Raw genomic sequence first — 19133 nt, 5'->3', positions numbered from 1 at the left:
TTTAAAAAAAAAAAAAAATAAAAACGTCAGCCAACACATCCAGGACAGAGGATTTACTGCTATTCTCCAGTCTGTATCTACAGAGTTAAAGTTCACTGTGACAGTACAGCGTGTGGTCACATGCTTCATCTAGCAGTATTACAGACAGCTCTGCCAACAACCAAACCCCCTCAGGTGACAGCCATTCCCAGCACTGCCAAAATAACGATACATTTCCAAGTGACCGAGAAGATGGATGGATGCAGACAGGGCAGCACAGCTCCAAAAGCCTTGCCTCGACAGTCCACCACCTTGAAGTCTTCTGCTTCCCCCAGCCTGGCCAGCTTCACATGCCGAAGACGTAGTTCGAACTGCTCCGTTTTACTGTCCAGGTATTTTTACCTATTGTTCCTGCTTCGACATCCTTCCTGAAAACACGCCTTTCTCAAACGTGGGTGAGAGTGCAGACGCAAGTGTACAAGCAGGCAGCCAGTCACAGGAAGATGCTCCAAGATCTGCTAAGATTGGTCCTTCCCTTCACTCTTCTGAGCTTTAGATAACGCCAAAAAGTTACAGCTATACCATCTTCAATGGGCAAGTGTAAGAGTCCCCAAGAGCACTGCACGTTCCTGAGCCTGCCTGCAGGTCTCACTGGCAACCCACACACTACCTCGTACAAATTCTCATCAGCAAGCCTCGGAGATCCTGTCTGAGCCTGCTGGCAGCTTCCCAGCCACCTCCTCATCATATTAATGACAGACTAATGGTGTAATTTGGCTAAGACCTGCACAGTCTTTCCAATCCCTTGATGTAACGACTAAAAGCACTTTCCTGCAAGATTCTTCTCCCCTTTTTCATCTAGTAAGGATAAAGTGAACCTCAAGTGTACTTGAAGAGCCTTTGTAACTCTGCAGCAAACCAGCTGAGATTTTATGGGCCCTAACAAAGAAAGAGTACACCTAGCATTCCTCTAACAGGGCTGGGATTTATCAATATATGGATAAGATAAATTGAGTTTATGAGAAGCAGAATTCTCCAAGGGTACTTGCAGCAGATTTCAGAAAAATACTGTTTTGAAGTAGCTGTAAGCTTTACAAGGAGGAAGAAAATTACTCCTATAGGAGACAACAATATGGGTACACAAATAATGTCTTCCATATTTTTTTCAGTAGGCAGGCAGCAACACTTACTCAGAACAACCCTCTCTGAAAGTAGAAAGATCACATGTCCTAGAAACAGATTAAATACTCTGTGTTCAAGAAGAGAGACATTTTAAAATGCTGAAAAGTGTGTATTTATCTCCTGGCCTGCTTTTGGAGCAAGAGAAATGACGTTTAGCTCTCGGTCTCAAATCCAGAGATAAAACATTTCCTCCAGTTGGCCAGTCACACGACCCTTGGTCCTGCTCCTCTTCACACTTACACACACCAAAGCACCTTCTGCAGTCATGAATGAAAAGCAAGTCTCCACCCAGCACAATTGCACACACAGCCCGTAAGGCATTTCCATGACGACACTTGCTGAAAATGGGATAATCAAACCCTCCGATGCAGGAAAAAATATCCCAGTTATTATCACGTTGATCTTATAGCACAAACCTTTTCCTCCTCGACCGTGGAAGAGAGGGTTTTTTGTCAGTGTCTGGTATCTGCACACAGCCAAGCACGCCACCTGCAGAGCATGTTAGGTCCTGGCCTCCAGAAGCTAAATGTAAGCTGCCTTCCATTTGCTTTCCCCCTACTCTTCTCTACTGATTATGGCTGTAAAACATAGCTAAGTGGTACCTCTGTGAAACTGTATCTTCTCCTGTGCTCCCTGGCCACATTTGCTTAACACTAACCCATTTCCAAGTATCTTTAGTACTAAGACCAGAAATGTGAAAGACGTTAATCTGGGATCATGCTATACCACACCAGCAATAATACAGAAAAAAATTACAGATGACCACGCAGAGATACCCAAAAAGACCAGTTGTGATAAACAGAGCCATTTGCCTTTACATCAGGCCCACTCAGAAGTGGCCCTCTAGAGTTTTTGCAAAGGCACCATCGCTGTGAAGTGAAATCAGGCTATGCCCAAGGGACAGCAACTGCGTGACAAGCTCCTGAAACGAACCAAAGAGCGGGTTTGCTCAGGAGGCATCGAGGCTGGGAGTTCAGGTCTCCCAGTTTCCAGGGCTGAGAGCGTGATAGAGACTGTGACAAATTGAAAACCGGCATTTGTAATCACTTCATAAAGCAACAGTGCTGCTTTTGGCATTCTCAGTGTAACCTGCACAGAGCTGTAATGGGAGCAAATAACAGGTCCTAGGGTACCAGCCTAAATGTCTTATGGAAGTAGTTGTTGATTCATCTGTAAGCAAAGCATCATGGGAGTTTCCTTTTTGAAAGTTGACGTGTTTTAGAAAGCACAAAAGGAAGCGTCCCCAAAAGGATCTGTCTTTCAGCCATTATAAATACTTAAAAAACCCGCTAATATTTCCACTGCATCATGTATTTCTCAAGCTTAAGGTCCAAATGGGAGATGAAATTCTAAAATAGGAAAAGTACAAAAAGCTTGGAAACCATGACTTAAAACAACTCTTTATTTAAACAGCTCAGTTCAGAATCAGTTTCTTACAAAACAAGGGCAAAAGTCCGCACATGTCCCCCTCTCCTCACTCATCTGTGGGAATCAGTCTTGAGTCTTGAAGAAAACACACACGACACCCCCCTCTTCCTAAGCAGCCAGGCTTAATCCCTGGCAGTCAGCACCGGCTTCACCCTCCACTGACACAAGAAGCACGTGCCCTAGAGCAGGTCCCAAGATTTAGCAGATGAGGGCAGAGATCAGTGTGCTCAGGCAGACATGTGCCTAACAGGCAATACACACCTCCTGGCAGACAGTTCTACTACTACGTTTCAAGGCACTGACTGCTCTGCACAGACAAAAATCTGGGGCTCTTCCTCCTCTCCCCCACCTCCACAAAACATCAAGATCTGTCTGGATCCTTTCTCCTCACCGCCAAACAGAATACCAGAGAGACAGTTTGTGAGTGACCCAAGTAAGGGCCAAATTTTGCTAGTTATCAGAGTCCTATAAATAGACTAAAATTCTTGGATATGGACGACTGATTGTTAAAAGCACTCTGCAACTGCTAAGAAGTTAGTTTTCACAACAGTTCTGCCTTGTGGACAGACAACTATTACCTGCTTTTTAAACAAAACAACAGTGGAAGCTGACATGCTGAAACAAAGCAGCGTGCTACTTGCCCATGGCCACTCAGTTATCAGCAAAACCAGGACTGCAAAACCTGCAGGCTGCCAGATGTGCACTGCTCATCTGTCACACTGTCAGACTGCCTTCTCATCCTGCGAGATGAAACGCACCAGAGATACAGAAAACTTAGTCTTTTAATTTTGAAAACTGAAAAAATAATACTTGATTGCTTTTGTTGTGTCTTTTTTAATTTAAAAAAATGTCTTCGCCACCTTCTCTTTCTCTGTCACCATTACACTTTAAAAAACTCCTCAATACGCCGCTTTTTGGGGGGACTCACTGAACATGTCTCTCCTCCTGTATCTTGCAAGGCACTGGCAGAGTCAAACTCACAGCAAGCGTCAGCTGCCTCCAAAAGCAAAACTTCATCAGTGTCATCTCTGCTCTCAGAGAAGGTCCTCTGGAAAAGGTCATAGATGGTCTTCTGCTTTGGATCTGTCTGAGAAATTAGAACAGACAAAATCTGCATACACATTGTCATATAAAAACAAAGTGAGCAACAATCAGAGGGCACCCTCCCTGCCTGCCCTGAGACAGTGCCCACGTGTGTATGTATCATACGATATATACATCATACATACACATATATCTCAGACACATATATGCTATCATGTCTCCTTGCATGCAGCAGGTTTGGGAACTCTCTACACACAGTCCAAATCAAGGCATGGATCCTGGGAGCAGTTGGAGAATCTGAGCTGTAGCATTAAAGGCAGAACAGGTGTTAAGGTCAGCCTGCCAATCACTTGCCAATCTAGATGTACACAAGCCAAAACCCATTCAACCTCTCCCAGGGACCATCAATATTCTCTCAGGTCAATTACCTTAGGGCAGTAATTAGTGGATTCAGCTGTTTTGGAGAAATTGGTTTCTGAAAGACCAGCTTCCCCCAGCACTTCAATTTTCTCTTGAATCATTGGCCTAGGAGAGATAAATAGATATTACTGAAAGGAAGAAAATATCATGCAAGGACACTGTGTCATTTACTATGTGTAGATGAAAAGAAAGATGTAACAGGGGTATAAAGATAGCTTTTCTACCAAAGCTTGTTAGTGCTTTAACCTGTCCAGCTCTTGTTTATGATGACTGTATGCTGTCTTGGGGTATCGATCAATACAATTTAAGTAAGTATCAATCCAATTTAAGTAAGTAACAAGAGGAGGATTTCAGGCTATAAATATTTGGAGAACACACATATCCAATAGGGAAATTAATTGACTGAGGCAACACCAATGGTATGAAGTCAGAACAAGAAGATGCAGCTAAAAGGAGTCCCAATAGCCTGTGTCTCCAGCAGTGGCAATCCCCATCAACAGACACGTCCATTTCTAGGGTATCTCCCAACATACTGCAGAAGGAAGAATCCATCACTGGCCCAAGGAGCCGAGAAGTCCTAACCACACCTGCAAACTGGACACTTTGAAAGAAGCAAAGGCTACATCACAATTAATGCATTTATGAAATAGCCTTGTTGTCTTGTTCTTTTTCTCGCCTTTAAAAAGGATGTCACTGTCCTTCATTGAAGAGCCATATTTCCTTCCCATTAAGCACTAATGACTGCACGGACAGCATTTCACAAATAAAGGCAGAATTACTGTCATTAACGTTCCATGAAACGTGGGCGATGCATCAGTTTCCAGATCCCTGCATTGTAGGGTTGTAATTATTTGCCATCATGATATTCTTGGAACTGCACAAGTTCACTTAGTTAATTCGTTCCTTTAAACAAGGTAATAAAGATGTAATTTTGGACTTTAAATGAACCAGCTGGTGGATAATTTCTTTGCACCATTTGCAGGTCAGTTCCCTTGCAACACTAAGGATTCCTCAGACCATTCCCTTCCTCAGGATGTCAGATTCCACAGCCCTAAGGACCAGTGCCCACTGACAGCTCTCACTGCAGCCAAAAAGGCTCAGACCACAACTCCCCAGAGGTGGGTCAGTAGCATTTCTTTAATTCATCTGAAGGGGTCACTGAATAGAAAGAGGAAAGCAACAGCACAGTCCTCCTCCACATCTCCCTGTCCAAGCACTCAGCAGCCAGATTGCTCCTCAGGCCTGATCCATGATACATTGAACCATCTCCAGTGTCTATTACCTTTGCTTGAAAGTACTCAGCACTTCACAGTACCTCAACACACAAATGCTCTGGGCTGTATCTAAGACAATTCCTTCTCCTTAGACAGAGGCTGTGAAGATTTTAGGTGCATCAGCTCAACCAGAATTTCTCTCAACAGGCCTTTCTCAGTCAGGTATCTAATTTTAATCCTCCTGCTTGTCATCCACTTAGTTATGTCCACTGTGGCCAGGCTATGTCACCAGCTCACAGCAGCCCCGATTGGCAGTTACTGCTCCTCCCTTCACAGGCTGTGGAAATCAGCGCTAACATTAAGCACCTTACATCACATATCTGACAAGCAGTGAAAATAGATTACAGGACAACCAAAGTGCCTTTCTCAATTCCTACCATAAGTAGTCATCTGCTGTGCCTCTAGCCACCAGATAGTGAACATTAACAGAGCTGGTCTGTCCAATACGATGTGCCCGATCTTCTGCTTGGATCAAAACCTTTATATAAAAACATGACAAAGAAAATAAAGTCAGAGTTGCAACATCTAAAGAACAGTGTAAGCACCAGAGAACAAGCAGATCTTGTTTCTTGTGCTTAGTGACTATTTCTCATCTGGATCCTGTTAACACCTGCATTCTCAAACACAGACTAAGCCAAGAAGTAATCTGGCGCACCGGGTTCCCAAAAGTTACTGAGCGTTCTTCAAAAGTAAAGGGTCAGCACTGATGATGGAACCTTTCAGGTCTTGGCTGGGCAAGCTGTTGAGAGCTCTGTCAAGTTAAGAAACAGGAGCATGTTTCCCTTTCATGTCATCTTCTCCAGCCAGCAAACTGTAACCAGCCTCACTGGTTCAAGCCCAGGCAGCTGGAGGTGCACAGACAAGTATCCATCAGAGAAATAAAGAGACAAACGTCTAGAGAAAGTCCCCTGCCCATTACATTTCCTCCTAAGCACCAATGTTTCTGCTCTCCTGTGAGCATCCAACCCTTGTCCCCTGAATGACACATACCCCCGGATTCCAGAAGAGCTCCGCAAACACCACCAGGTCTGCAGCAGACAATGTCAGGCCCATGTTCGCGGCAGTGAGGGACAGGACAGCCACAATCTGCTTCTCTGAGAACTGGAACTTCTGGCACAGAGACTGCCGCTCAGCTGAAGGTGTGGAGCCGTCAATGCGAATGTATTCAACACGCTGTGAAAAGGCAGAAGATGATACTTTTTAGAGGCCTTGTATCCCCTTTCCCATATCCTCCTTCCACGTTTTAGTGGATTCTGTTTCCCTTTCCCATGGCAGAACCAGGAAAGTAAAAAGGCAAGTTGTATTTTCAAGACCTTTCCTCATCTTTAAGACAGAGGCATATAGTCAGCATATAATGTACCTCCCCTCTGTTCACAATGCGTGACAATACTCATGTCTATTGCTCTCCCACCAGTCCTGAGCAACAGGAAGGACAGCAACAAGTTTGCAACTTGAGTACAGTGGAAAGGCAACTGACTTAATAGGAAGCTGAACACTGTCTGTGTGCTGATGTTACAGCTGCTACAACCTCCCCAACTACCCTGTTTGTCTTCCACTGTTTGTGATGGGAGGAGATGGGATCCTACACAATTCAATTGTTCTGAGGTAGGCTTGGGAGAGGCATGACAAACTTAGGTGATGCAGGGCCATAACTCTTCAGTGTCCAACCTCCTTGTACTACTGGAGGATGATGTCACAGAGGCAGCAAAGTCACCACTGCCACTGTGGCTTATAGTTTAGAATATTAACTTAAGTCATCCTTCACACTGCCCCAGCATGACCCAGAACTCTTTAGGGGTGCATCCATGCTACTCTCACATGAATACTTAAAAAAACCTTTTTGACATCAGAGAGATGATTGACAGGTCTATCAAGTCTCCATACAGTTCAAAAATGTAAGAGCACCACAGACGTAAAGGCAGGCAGCCATAGCTGGACTCGTGTTGTTACATTCTCCCTCTCTGAGGAAAGCAGAGATGGCCACACAGGGTAACACTCCTCCAAGAATTCACAAGCTCCAGGGAAAAGGATGGAGATTAAACAACATTACATAAAGCAAAGGCCATTCAGCCAGTACAAAGTGCATCCTGTGAGGCATTCACTCTGACAGCTCAGCTCCCTCGATGAAGGGCACGTTCAGAAGCACAGCAAGTAGAAATTATCTCTGCCACTAACTTTCATAAACTATCTGACTGGCAATAACTCTAGGGAGCTCTTAAACAGCTTTGAAGCTGGAATAGTAATAAAGTTAAGACAACTCAGTCAATGACTTACTTTCTTCTCCAGTTCTGCAACTATTGCATCCAGCATTATCTTGTGATGAGCAAACACCAGGAATTTATCCTTCCCACTTTCCAGTAACTCAAGGATGTATTCTCTACATGAAAGAGGAAAAAAACACCAAAACTATAAACTATGTACTGAAAAAAATACAGGCTTTGCTCACGACATATTTTAAAGATACTGCTTATCTATACACAGAAACTAGGAAATAAGCTAGCATAAAAAAGTTGCAGTAAAATGCAAGTAGCAAGGCAAGCTTCCTACAGATTAAAAAAGACATTGCAGGAAAATCCACTCATTTTTCTTCAATGCAGCTGGACAGCTGCCTATGTTTATACTTGTGTATCAATCAATTTATTATATCCTACTTGAAACATGACATCCCAGGCCAATCAACTGGAGGTCATCTATACTTATTTGACAACTTTGTTCACCCTTCTGTATTTCTAACTTTTGCACAATCACAACACCCTAAGCTAATCTGTATACAATTATCCTTTCTATGTATACTTAGGATTGTTTTTATTTTAGAAGCAAAGGTCTCTAAATGCATGCATCAGAGTATCCTAAAAGCAGCTTTTCTTGGAATGGTTCACGCTTACAATTTACTATAGTTTAACAATCTAAATACATCAGCTATTTCTAGGAATTATCCATATAGGCTAATGACCAATGAAAGGTAACAAGACTCCTTCTAAATGCAGTTAAATAGTGTTAATTAAATGAAAACATCTGTCTTTTTCCATGGACTAATAGCTGAGCTATAGAACCCATTTCTTTGTAGTAACTTGTGATACAACTGGAGCATGAAAAACACCTAAAAGCCTAACATTTATGACTAAGTATAGCAACAGCTATCAGAACAGATGATACAAATGTCATCTCTTCTTTGGAATAACAAAGTTGTTGTGAAGATCAGGAATACCAAGTTCTTTGTTAAATATAACACAGCTTAGGTCAGCAGCAACTGTCAGAAAACACCAAGCGGGATTTCCTGCGCTATATTAAGATGTATCAGTGCTTTGCAGACAGATCCCAGGGCTCGTGATGTTCAGATCCCAATTATGTGAGAATATCATTTAACAAAGAAACTCTGAAGAGAAGTGGGATCGCTGGATTTTAAAGCAAAACAAATATCAAAGTGAACATTCAAGTGTGGCAAGCAAGTGCCAACACATTACAATTATTTTATATCTCATTCCCACCTTGCATGTAACAAATGGCTAGTCGCTTCAACGGAAGCAATGGAACACACTGTCATCAAGGGTAAGACATAGGAGGTGCTGATGATCATAGGACATGCTGATGGTCACAGGACAGTACCATTAGCTACATGGTACTGTACATTAGCAGCTTATAACTGCTATTTTAAATGCTACTAAACCCCAGAAAAAAATGGACTCGTTCCTACCAGAGAGTCAAGTAAACAGCACTTCACGGTTTTATATTCAGTTCACACTTGCAACTGAATATAAAAGGAAGAAAGTCTTCTAACTGTTCACTAACATAAAAGGAAGAAACTCTTCTACAGAAATGAGCGCTGGGACTCTGAAGTACAGTTCTGGGTCAAACAGGCAGATTCTGCAGCAAGGTCTGAGACTGTGAAATCACACAGCACACATCAGCTGGTCCTTACGTTCAGAGGGATGTGGAAAAGTAAACTGCCCAAACCACAACACATGTTATTAGCATACTACTTATCAAAAAGTCACACTATATGACCTAAAGCAACTCCTTTGCAGTCCTAGCAAAAGGCTAAGGATGACAGGGCACAGAAAAGAAACTTTTCCTAGGGAAGATAAGAGTTAAAAGCACACCTATGATAGAAAACTTTTGCTACTGAGGACCCATGTGAGCTCTGTGGAAGAGCCAAGAACTTCACTAGGGGCTGCTTCCCTAGAGCATGCTATAACTACAGCTCAGTCCATCTCATAAGCTTTTTGGCTCAGGGTTCCTGCTGCAGCAGGACTGCAGCGTTTGTTTTCTCAAATTCTGGTGATACTTTTAGTTTCATCACTCCCCTCCTCCTTAAACTGAAACGGGGTCCAGACCAGGGAACTTGATCCAAGTCCCAAACACCAAGTAATTTCAGATGGTTCAAATGACAGTTTAGATCCATATCTGGAATGAAATCAGAAGACTTATTCAGCCTACAAACTCTGAGAGAAGGAAATGTTTAGTGCATTGTAATTAAAATCAATTTTTTCTAAGCTGGCTTGAGGCTATGCTTCATGTCCCTGCACTGTTATCTCTAAGGCACCGTTTTCCTGTTCTCAGCGGAAAAACACATTTTACTAGGCAAGAATGAAGTAATGACATGCAGCTTACACAACTGAATGGATTTTAGCTTCTGCCGTTCTCTTGTAGAAGAGGAGAAGAGCTTCTTTCTCCTGTTGTTTCTGCAGAGAGAAAGATAAATAAGCGTGAGTCTCAGAAATGCCGTTTCTCCTTCTTGCTTACAGATCTGGGATGTCTGAGGCTGCCAATAAACACTTTACTAGGAAAAATCAGCCTAAAAGTGCACAACAAAAGGGGACTGGAGAGGAAAGTCTCCTACTCACCACTGGGCATGGCAGATACTCACACACTCCTATTTCTGACACCTCCCTTCCTACCTCCTACTCAACTCCTACAAGTTGGATGACAAGCTTATCACAAAGTTTTAGTTGAGAAAGCATTCCCCAACTAAAACAGCAAGAAAAAACTCCCAAGTTCTTGCAAAACTGTATTAGCAACCTAGGAGCCTAGAACATGCATTTGCCATCCACATGAGAAAAACAAACAGAAAAAGTAAAAATACACTCTTCGCATCTTTAGTTACTGCTGTGTTTGTAGGGTGAATGGGATTACAAGGCAGGACAGAAGAGTATGTACAGAGGCAGGAGGTGTGAAAGACAATTAGAAAGGACTAACGAGGGAGGGGGAAAAAAGAGAGAAAAAATGGTATTTCACACAAAGGGACAAAGTAGACCACGTGTTTTGATTGTGTTGTACATTCATTTAAAACTGTGCCTTCAACAGGCTTCCACTGTGCCTTCACACGAAGTGTGACTCTGACCTCCCTGGGAACTCAGGGTACTGTTTTTCAACTGATGTTTTTAAATAAAGGTACCTGAAATACCAATGGCTCATCATGAAAACAGTTTCTGACTTACGCTGTCATATCCTTTGGCCATCTTCTTTGCTTCATCTGCCAAGACAGCTTTAGTCTTTGCACTAATGCCTTCAGGAGCCACCACAACCATTTTGCGTTGCTTTGCTGGAAGCTGGGAAAGCACATCTGATTTCAGACGTCGGATCATGATGGACTCTTTCAGCAAAATTTTCAGTTCGGTTAAGTTGGATGATCCAGAGTAGTCCCAACCCCACGGCATCTAGGAAAGATCAAAGCAGTTATCAGTGTCAAACTTACAAGAGACTGGTCTGCAGGCAATCCAAGAGCAGAATAAACTTCCAGGGAAACTGGACAAGGCAAGAACTTAGTGGTTAGTAGGAAGAGAGATTTGACAAAAATGGCAATAAGACAGAAGTATAGAAACTAATCCACCCAACACGAGAAGGTTATTTACAAACTTCTCATTTTCCTATCTACAAGCGCTCACGGAGGTGCAGGGAAGAGGACCATGCAGAAAGGTAGGGATCCCTACCACAGCACTGTGCCCTGGTATTCATCCTCGCACAGCAAGGTGCTGTGCTCCTGTGCTGCTCTCCACCTACACCTTTGGGCAGGCCGGCAGAAATCACTGCACTTGTGTGCACGCACATTTACCTCAGCCTTCAGCAGAGAGAGACACAAAAATCATCTTTCACAGCATGACGACAAACATCCTTAATACAAATGCATTCACAGAGATGTTACACTTGTCTGACACGCCTACTAAATGCTAGGTCAAAATTGCCTGGTTTTCACTGTGACCTATCTCTTGATCCACTTCCTGACATACTCTGTTTCTGCCATTACCATGTTTGGCTCAGATTCAAGAAAAAAAAAATAAAATCGTGGCCCAAAATACATCACTCCAAGCACTGTCTCTTCAAAGCACCATCACTTGAAAGCTCCTCTGAACAAACCCTTCATTTACTCCTCCTTGAAGCACTTGCCTCTGAACCAGCCCTATTCTCCAAGATCCTGTGTGCAGACAATATATATCTGTTCAATTAATCTCAGCTCATCACTTCTCCTACTAGTAACCCTACAGCCTATCATTTGTTCTCTGGGAAAGAACAACTAAGCTGACAAACAGTGGCACCAAAATTGGTACATTGCCCAAAAGAAACATCTTTAAACCACTTTCTTTTGGAGAGGAGACCAATAAGGTTTTTATGCTGAAGTAAAGGATAAAGAGATACCTTTCTGCTGAAGTTTCACAAATAAGTATATGAAATACAGGTACAGTAACACTGAAAACCAAGCAGGGGAGCGGGGAAATCTTCCTCACAGTAATAATTCTAAGTCTTACTGGCAGTGTCACCAAAAAAAGCCAAATATACAACCTATGGTCTTGCAACAACAACCCAAAGTAACCCCCTACATATGTATATATACACCCTCCCGAAACGCATATAATGGAGATGTGAGGAGTCTCAGCACCAACCTCTTTGATCTGCTGCTCCACTCTCATTAAGCCACATTAATTGCTAAAATAGATTTAACCTTAAAAATCTTTTATTATCTTTTATTTTATTATCTTTTATTTGCTTTCCCCAAGAGAAACCTGCTGCAACACAGAAATGGAAGTAAAACAGGAAAAAGCTCCAAAAAGTTCTATTCACTGCACCCTCCATCCTCCTCTGGAATGCATGAGACAAAAAATAAATCAAACCAGACACGAGGTTAGTCACATTACTGACTGTATTAAGGGATGGTGCTTTGATGGAACAGGGATGAGAACATGCTATGAGATAGAAAGAGGAGGAATCAAACAGCTTATAGGCAATTAAGACCTCTGTGATATCTGGGAGTGAACGTTCCTAGTTCAGGTTGAGACATAACAGGACAATCTGCAATTCTATTGCCACGTTGTACTGATGTGAACCTTTAACTGACTTCAGATTCTGGCACTTATGGCCACCTTTAAAACCCATTTGACTTAATCTATTCCTACATAATTATGGTACCATCTGATTATCTATAGTTGGTTCATTAAAGCAGGAAACAATTGAAACCCGAGAGACAAAGCCAGTTCGGATCCCGTAGAGTTAAAGCTTTGGCTCTGACAACAGCACAGTGGTATACAGCCAGAGGTAATAAGCCCACCTGCATCGAAGCCAAGCCCTCAAAAAGCTACATGGGTATTACTGCTCTGCTTCCCTGCAACCAGGAGTGCGATGCAGATACATCCCTCAGGTGTGTGAAAAGCTGGCTCAAGTCTAGCTGGGTTTATTAGCTTTACGCACGCTGCGGGGAAAGCTGACCTTGCTGCATTTCTTCAGGCTGTGTGGACCCAGCAGAGCAGATGTCCAGAACCAAGAAGGACCCACCTGGTGCAGCACCCAACCTCATAAGCCCTCTGCCCACGCTGCTCGCTGCGCTGGTAGCTAAGGAGCAGGGATCACCGCTGACTCGGCTGCTGAGCAAGGCTTGCTAGGGGGCCTGGACACTCTCCTCAGGCTACCTCATTCTACTCATGCAGCCCATGTTTTTCCACTTTGCACTTCCATCACAAGCAAGTAATACATATGTTTGGTGTCCACGTAGCCCAATTCATTTCAGAAAAGTAACATCATCATAACTGAAAGAACAAAGAATAAACAGAGCCAATATACCATCTATTGTCATATTAAAAAGCATATACGGGCAGAATCTATGCAGTATGTTCCGATTACTATATTTCTTTTATGATGACTGTTGCTGGAAAAATTTGCAAACAAGGAAACATGCTAGTTCTGTACTGCACCTATCTAGTGATAAAAAAGATGATTATTTTTGGAATTATTAAAACATAAATTAGTATATCCCACTGTGGAAAAGAAGAGAGAGGAAAAAGAGGAACATTTATTTTGCCAAAATACACATCTGGCTTTGATCCATATCATTCCAGAACAAATGCCTCCAACTGTGATTTTCTTACCAAAGTGTTACAGCATCTTACATGAGTCAGTAAACTTATTACAGTGTTAAGCAGAAGCTGCCAAACTCTTAGAAATTCAGAGCATGTGCTCAGATAGAAATTATTTAATATTTGCCAACTTCAGCCAGTTTGAAAAATGAATTCACAGCATGTATTTTGGGAAACAGACTTGAGATATTTTGTAAATAAGCAGGTGACATTTCACTTGCTGCATTTTTAGGAGTACAGATGCTGGGAGGTTGACTTACAGAATGATAAACTTTTATTTTATATCTTTTCTAATCACATCTGCCAGGTATTTGCAATTTTCTGTCATAAAATCTATTATCTTCAGACAGAAACTAGTCAGGTTTTAGTTTTAAATTGAATGGTTCAGGTTTGTCAATTTTTCTTTAATCTTATAATGCAGATTTATTATTAATATCAAAACATTTTTACATAGCACCTTTCATCCTGACAGATCTCCAAAAGCCGTGCAAAGCCTCTCTGTTTCTGAGCAATTCCATCCCTACTCATAACGCTGCCACTTCGAGGACAGAAAGAAGAACCTATTTAAGTAACGACAGCAAAAGTACCACAACAGTTCTTCAGAGAGAATGTATCTCCTAACGCAACCTCAGCTTAGAGCTGCAAAAAGGAACATGAGGGACATACTACAATCATGAGGGAATAACTACAATCATCAAAACACCTTTTAATTCACTCATTGCTGCGTGGATCTATAGCAACTCAATATTCAGCAGTCCCATTTTTTTCCTGCAATACTATCCACATCTCTTCATTTCCAGCAGCCCCACTTCTTCTCTAAATAACCAACTTCTTTCCAGGTTCACTCTATTATTTACTGACATTAACTGTAGCAAAATGTCCCAGGCAGCACTGAGAAGACCTCTACTGTCTAGTAGAGGCAGGTCAAACAGAGAAATAAAATTGTACTAGAAACCCTGCAGAGGTTTTGAAGGGAAGCTGGTACAGACTGTGACCTCCACGCCGAGTTTCATTGTAGGTTGAAAACTCATTTACACAGAATATACTGTTACAACCTGGATCACGCAAAACAATTTTATTTCTTTTATCCAATTCAGCATCTTACCTGAGGTTCATATGTCTTGTAATTGAAGCAACAGCTAGTCATGCAGAACTTGACCCTCAAAGGGTTTATGAAACTCCAAACCTATTTAGATTCACACGCTGCAATTCAACTTTCCTTTTTACTACAGAAAACCAATGAGATTAAACCGCATCTCTTAATTTCCCCCTAGGAAACATTCTGGACACTGCTCATACAGGGATATTTCAACAAAGATAATGAAACTCAGGAAAAGACATAGTTCTCTGCCTCCGTATGATTCCTACTACGGATGGAGCAACAATAAGTTTATCCTCTGCCAGAAAATCAGTGCTTTGCTAACATGAATGTTGTCATCTTCTAGAACTCAAGTGCCGTATCTGTGATTCTGCATGCTAAATGGCCTCACTTCAGCCAACGGCATCAGCATATGAGTATCAAAGCCAATGAATTGCTCATCTAGCTTGCACATTTGGACATACATAGAACAGCACTACACTAGCAATGCAAGTAAAAAGCAGGCCTTCAGATCTAGGAAAAAGGGGACTTGAGAACTTTATATGAGACTGCAAGGTGAATCATGTTGATGGAAACTTGGCGTATGTTAGCTACCCTAAACAGAGGAAAGAAAACAAACACAAAAGCCCTACAAATAGCTATTTTTATGGCATACACTGATGATGTTCAGTTCTTCTGTAAATATTTTTGAGCATTGAAATGGTCATTTGGTGTTTCCAACCACTCTGCTGAAAGTTATTGCCCAGTCTTACAGAAAATGAGGCACAAGAAGTGAAATGGATTACTCCAGAACAAAGCAGAACAAGCAAGTTCATGCACTACAGGTCCATGTTCACACTGCCAAGTCATTCTGTGCCACATGCTAAGAGCTGTATGCTTGCCCTGGAGGAACTGGAGGGCAAGCCACATTAAAGGGCTCGTGTTCCAAATCAGAACTTGGGGAACTTTAGTTCCCCTTTTTGTGTCTATGCAACCAACACAGAAGATCCTAGAGCCTCCTTGTACAACAGGCAGTAGCAAAAGCTCTTCTCTTAGGAGTGTGTGTTCCAACACACACAGCCACCCTAGAGATGGCAAATCCAAGCACAGTTGAGTTGCCCATACGTTGACAGCAAGGCAGACACCTGCCGTCGTGGCTGCAAATGCCATCTTCCTGCAAAGCCAAGATCTTGCAGTGGTTGGACTCAATGACTCTGCTGAAACCACTGCTGAGCAGCTGGCAAAGATAAGAAAAGTTAATTTATTTTCTAGGTATGCTGAGGACCACATCCATTTCCTGACTTAGAAGAGGGTGGAATACAAAGATGGACTATATAAATCTTCATTTTTTACTTACCTGGAGATATAAAATTCAAAATTCAAGCAACTGAGGCCTGCCTTTGTTAAACAGTCACTAAAGCAGACTAGAAACTGCTTTGGGGTTTGATTTTAATCAATTAGCCCAAACCTGCAGCTGCCTAAAGGCCCCATAGTTACTCTGCCCATTTTAAACACTTTGGGGGCAAGTTCTTATTAGAACAGGCTCATTGCCCCAAAAATGGCTTTTTTTTTTTTTAAGCTTTTCACTTCTGTGGCTTTGAGGGCAGGCAGACTTTGATAAGAAGCATTACTGCCTCCATGTCTCAGGCCCACCACTGCAGCACCTAGAGCTTCTCAGGTTGAAAGCTTTTAAAATGTTACTCTGCAGTTAGACTTTCTCAAAAAAGGTGTGATATCAGACAGAAGAAAAGGAATTAAAAGCTTCCACATTTTTCAAAAGGAAAAAAAAATAATCAAATGCTGTTTGCAGAGTCCCAGTCTGCGACTTCCCCCACTGAGGTACCTTCCTGGCATCACAGTAGCGTAGCCCAAAGGAGTGGAACTGTGGGAAGAAGTCTGGCTGGACAGCCGCAATCTGCGTGTAGAGCTCCATGGGCCGTGACATGGCAGGGGTTCCTGAAAGCAAGATCACTCTCCTGGCAGCCTGGGAAAGCAAAATGGAGCATCGTTATCATACAGTTTACAATATAAGCAGAACCTGCTAAGAAGTCATCCCCAGTCCTGAAAGAAAATCCCAGAGCCATTCTCCAAGCACCATAAATGGAAGAGTACTTCTTCACCTTCCACAGATACTTTCCGCCTTCACTGCCTGAAGACAGTGCTTCAGACTCAAGGATGGTATTTAAAACTTCTAGGAAGCAGGACAAACCATACTGTTTATTATTCCTCATCTGCACACTATAAGGGAAGGGGACATAAATTTTTATGACAGTGCTTTCTGAATTGGCATTTACCCACTAGACATGTTAATATCTTGCGCCTGGCTCAACATTTCATTTGGCATCAGATGTCATAGGAGAATGACACACCCTCTCAGGTACATCCTCACCTCCAAAATAAATTCTCTGGTAATAAACGTGCCACAGCAAGCCATAAACAGACTGTCTTCCTCACAAAAGCAGAAGATATCCAGAGAAGTAGGATTTTTTTTTCTTACTTTCTGTTCATTTTTTTTCTTTTTAAATTCTACTAGCAAGGACAGAAAGAGGAAGCTGCCTGAAGCAGGACCAGAAGATGTCCACCTGACAGCCATGGCGAGTCTAGGCACAGCTGGCTGGATGCTAGAACATAAGTTAATAAATACGAATCATGTAAGAAGACTATAAAACATGTATTGTAGAGGAGACAGGAAGGGGGTGGGAAACCTGTATCTAAAGCAGGTGCTCCCAAAACGACGGGAAAAAAAAAATATACACTATAGCATAAAAGCCTCAAAGATGCATTTCTACCCTCATACCTCCATTATCTAATTCTATTATTAGATGAGAGCTATGAATTTCTACTGCTGTAAATTCACATACAGTAGTCAAATTACAAATGCCTTGTAATTTCCTGCATGGTTTAATGCAGGTTCATTAAAATAACAAAGAGATTCTTGAGTGACATCTGTACCAACAGCTCATTCACATTTAAATGAAAAAGAAAATTAAATTCTTTTATCGTTTCACTGAGATCTACCAGTCACCCAAATCTATTCAGCTGATTCATCCACTTGCCAACCAAATCTGGTGGAAAAAGAGTTCACAGATCAGCTACCGGAAATTAATTTCAGGACTCTTTATCAGATATTTATATATAGGTTGTAATCAAGGTGGGACTTGCCTTCTCCCTCCATCCCTACTAAACAGATCAGAAGGAAACGTGATCGCCACCAGGATCAGACAATTCCCATACACATGTAAAAAAGCAGGGTATTTATTGAACTAAATAAGAGGAGAGGTCAAACATTTCGACATGTCGGAAGGTGAGAGTTAGTTTGCACAAGACAGATGTGCCTAAGCTACTCAAAAGAAGGAGGAGTCACAGAGGAAAAAGATATCAGATCTCATGAGTAAACAAAGTGATAAAGCAGAAATTAGGCCAGTTTTTAAAATTAAGGTAACAGTGGAGGACAACTGAGTAGAACCTAGACAATATCTGATGCCTTGCTGAAGCCTTTGAGGGCTAAACTGACACCACCCTGAGAAATCTGATGAAATGCAAGACAAGCCAGTCCCACATGTGCAAGAAACCTCCAAATTAAAACTTTTTCCTCTTGGACTAACAGAAGGCTACTGATAGGAACAAGACAACATGGAGGCCAGGCAGTTACAGACAGCTCACTTCAAATAACTCTGTATCAAGCTAAAGCAAGAAAAGTTCACTCAAAACAGACCAGGGATACATTAAATGCAACATAAACCCAAGTGTCTTGAAAGGTTTTATACCATTCTCAAGGTTCCTCCTCTTTGGAGGGTGCTTCCCAGGAGCTACATGAGACAAGGTTGGAACGCTCATTCCCCAGTAGTCAAAACGATTAGTCAGGCTCCTTCCCCAGTCCCTAAACAGGTATCAAAGGTCAGAATGATGAAGTTACAGGTTATTTGAATTCTAAACTTCTCCAGCTGCTGCTTTGCTATGCACAACTTAATTTTGAACAGATAGGGTATCTAACCACTGCAAGCACTTACCAAAGGCTGTGACACATCCTCTGTATTTAATCATTTTAAACAAATCTAGAAGTAAAAAACAACAGTGAAAAAATAAAAATAAAATTTAAAAAAAGACACTAGCTCCACAAGAGCTCTGAAGGACTTGAAGAAATTAATTCCAGAAACTTGTGTGGAACATAGGGGGTCTAACTCATCCCAAAGGTCCCTTTCAGTTTTAAAATCCATGACAGAAGGAGCTCAAGAGAGAAAAGAAGAAAAACCAATAATGCTAGAAAGACAAGTTTCCGAGTGTTGAAGGCTTACTTAAATTCTGGATGAAAGAAATGGCTTTGATTCACATCTCTCTTTTTTCTAGTGGCAACTCATTTTGAATAGATGCCAATAAAGATTTGCT

General features: G+C 41.9%; 1 protein-coding gene across 1 annotated transcript in view; it reads right to left on the bottom strand.

Moving 5' to 3' along the window:
- Positions 1-3469: 3469 nt before the first annotated feature.
- Positions 3470-19133, bottom strand: part of SMARCAL1 (SWI/SNF related, matrix associated, actin dependent regulator of chromatin, subfamily a-like 1) — a 36970-nt gene continuing 21306 nt past the window's right edge. Inside the window, exons 9-16 of the mRNA XM_009887333.1 lie at positions 16591-16731; positions 10766-10984; positions 9939-10009; positions 7602-7704; positions 6318-6500; positions 5705-5805; positions 4062-4158; positions 3470-3676 (exon numbers count right to left, since the gene is read on the bottom strand). Of these exons, the coding sequence (XP_009885635.1) occupies positions 3470-3676; positions 4062-4158; positions 5705-5805; positions 6318-6500; positions 7602-7704; positions 9939-10009; positions 10766-10984; positions 16591-16731 (1122 nt within the window). The remainder of the gene's footprint in view (positions 3677-4061; positions 4159-5704; positions 5806-6317; positions 6501-7601; positions 7705-9938; positions 10010-10765; positions 10985-16590; positions 16732-19133) is intronic.

This window comes from Charadrius vociferus, unplaced genomic scaffold (genome assembly GCF_000708025.1).
Source record: "Charadrius vociferus isolate BGI_N301 unplaced genomic scaffold, ASM70802v2 scaffold385, whole genome shotgun sequence".
NCBI classification, from domain to species: domain Eukaryota; kingdom Metazoa; phylum Chordata; class Aves; order Charadriiformes; family Charadriidae; genus Charadrius; species Charadrius vociferus.
Note: the sequence above shows the minus strand (reverse complement) of the source record. Positions and strands in the feature narration are given on the sequence as shown.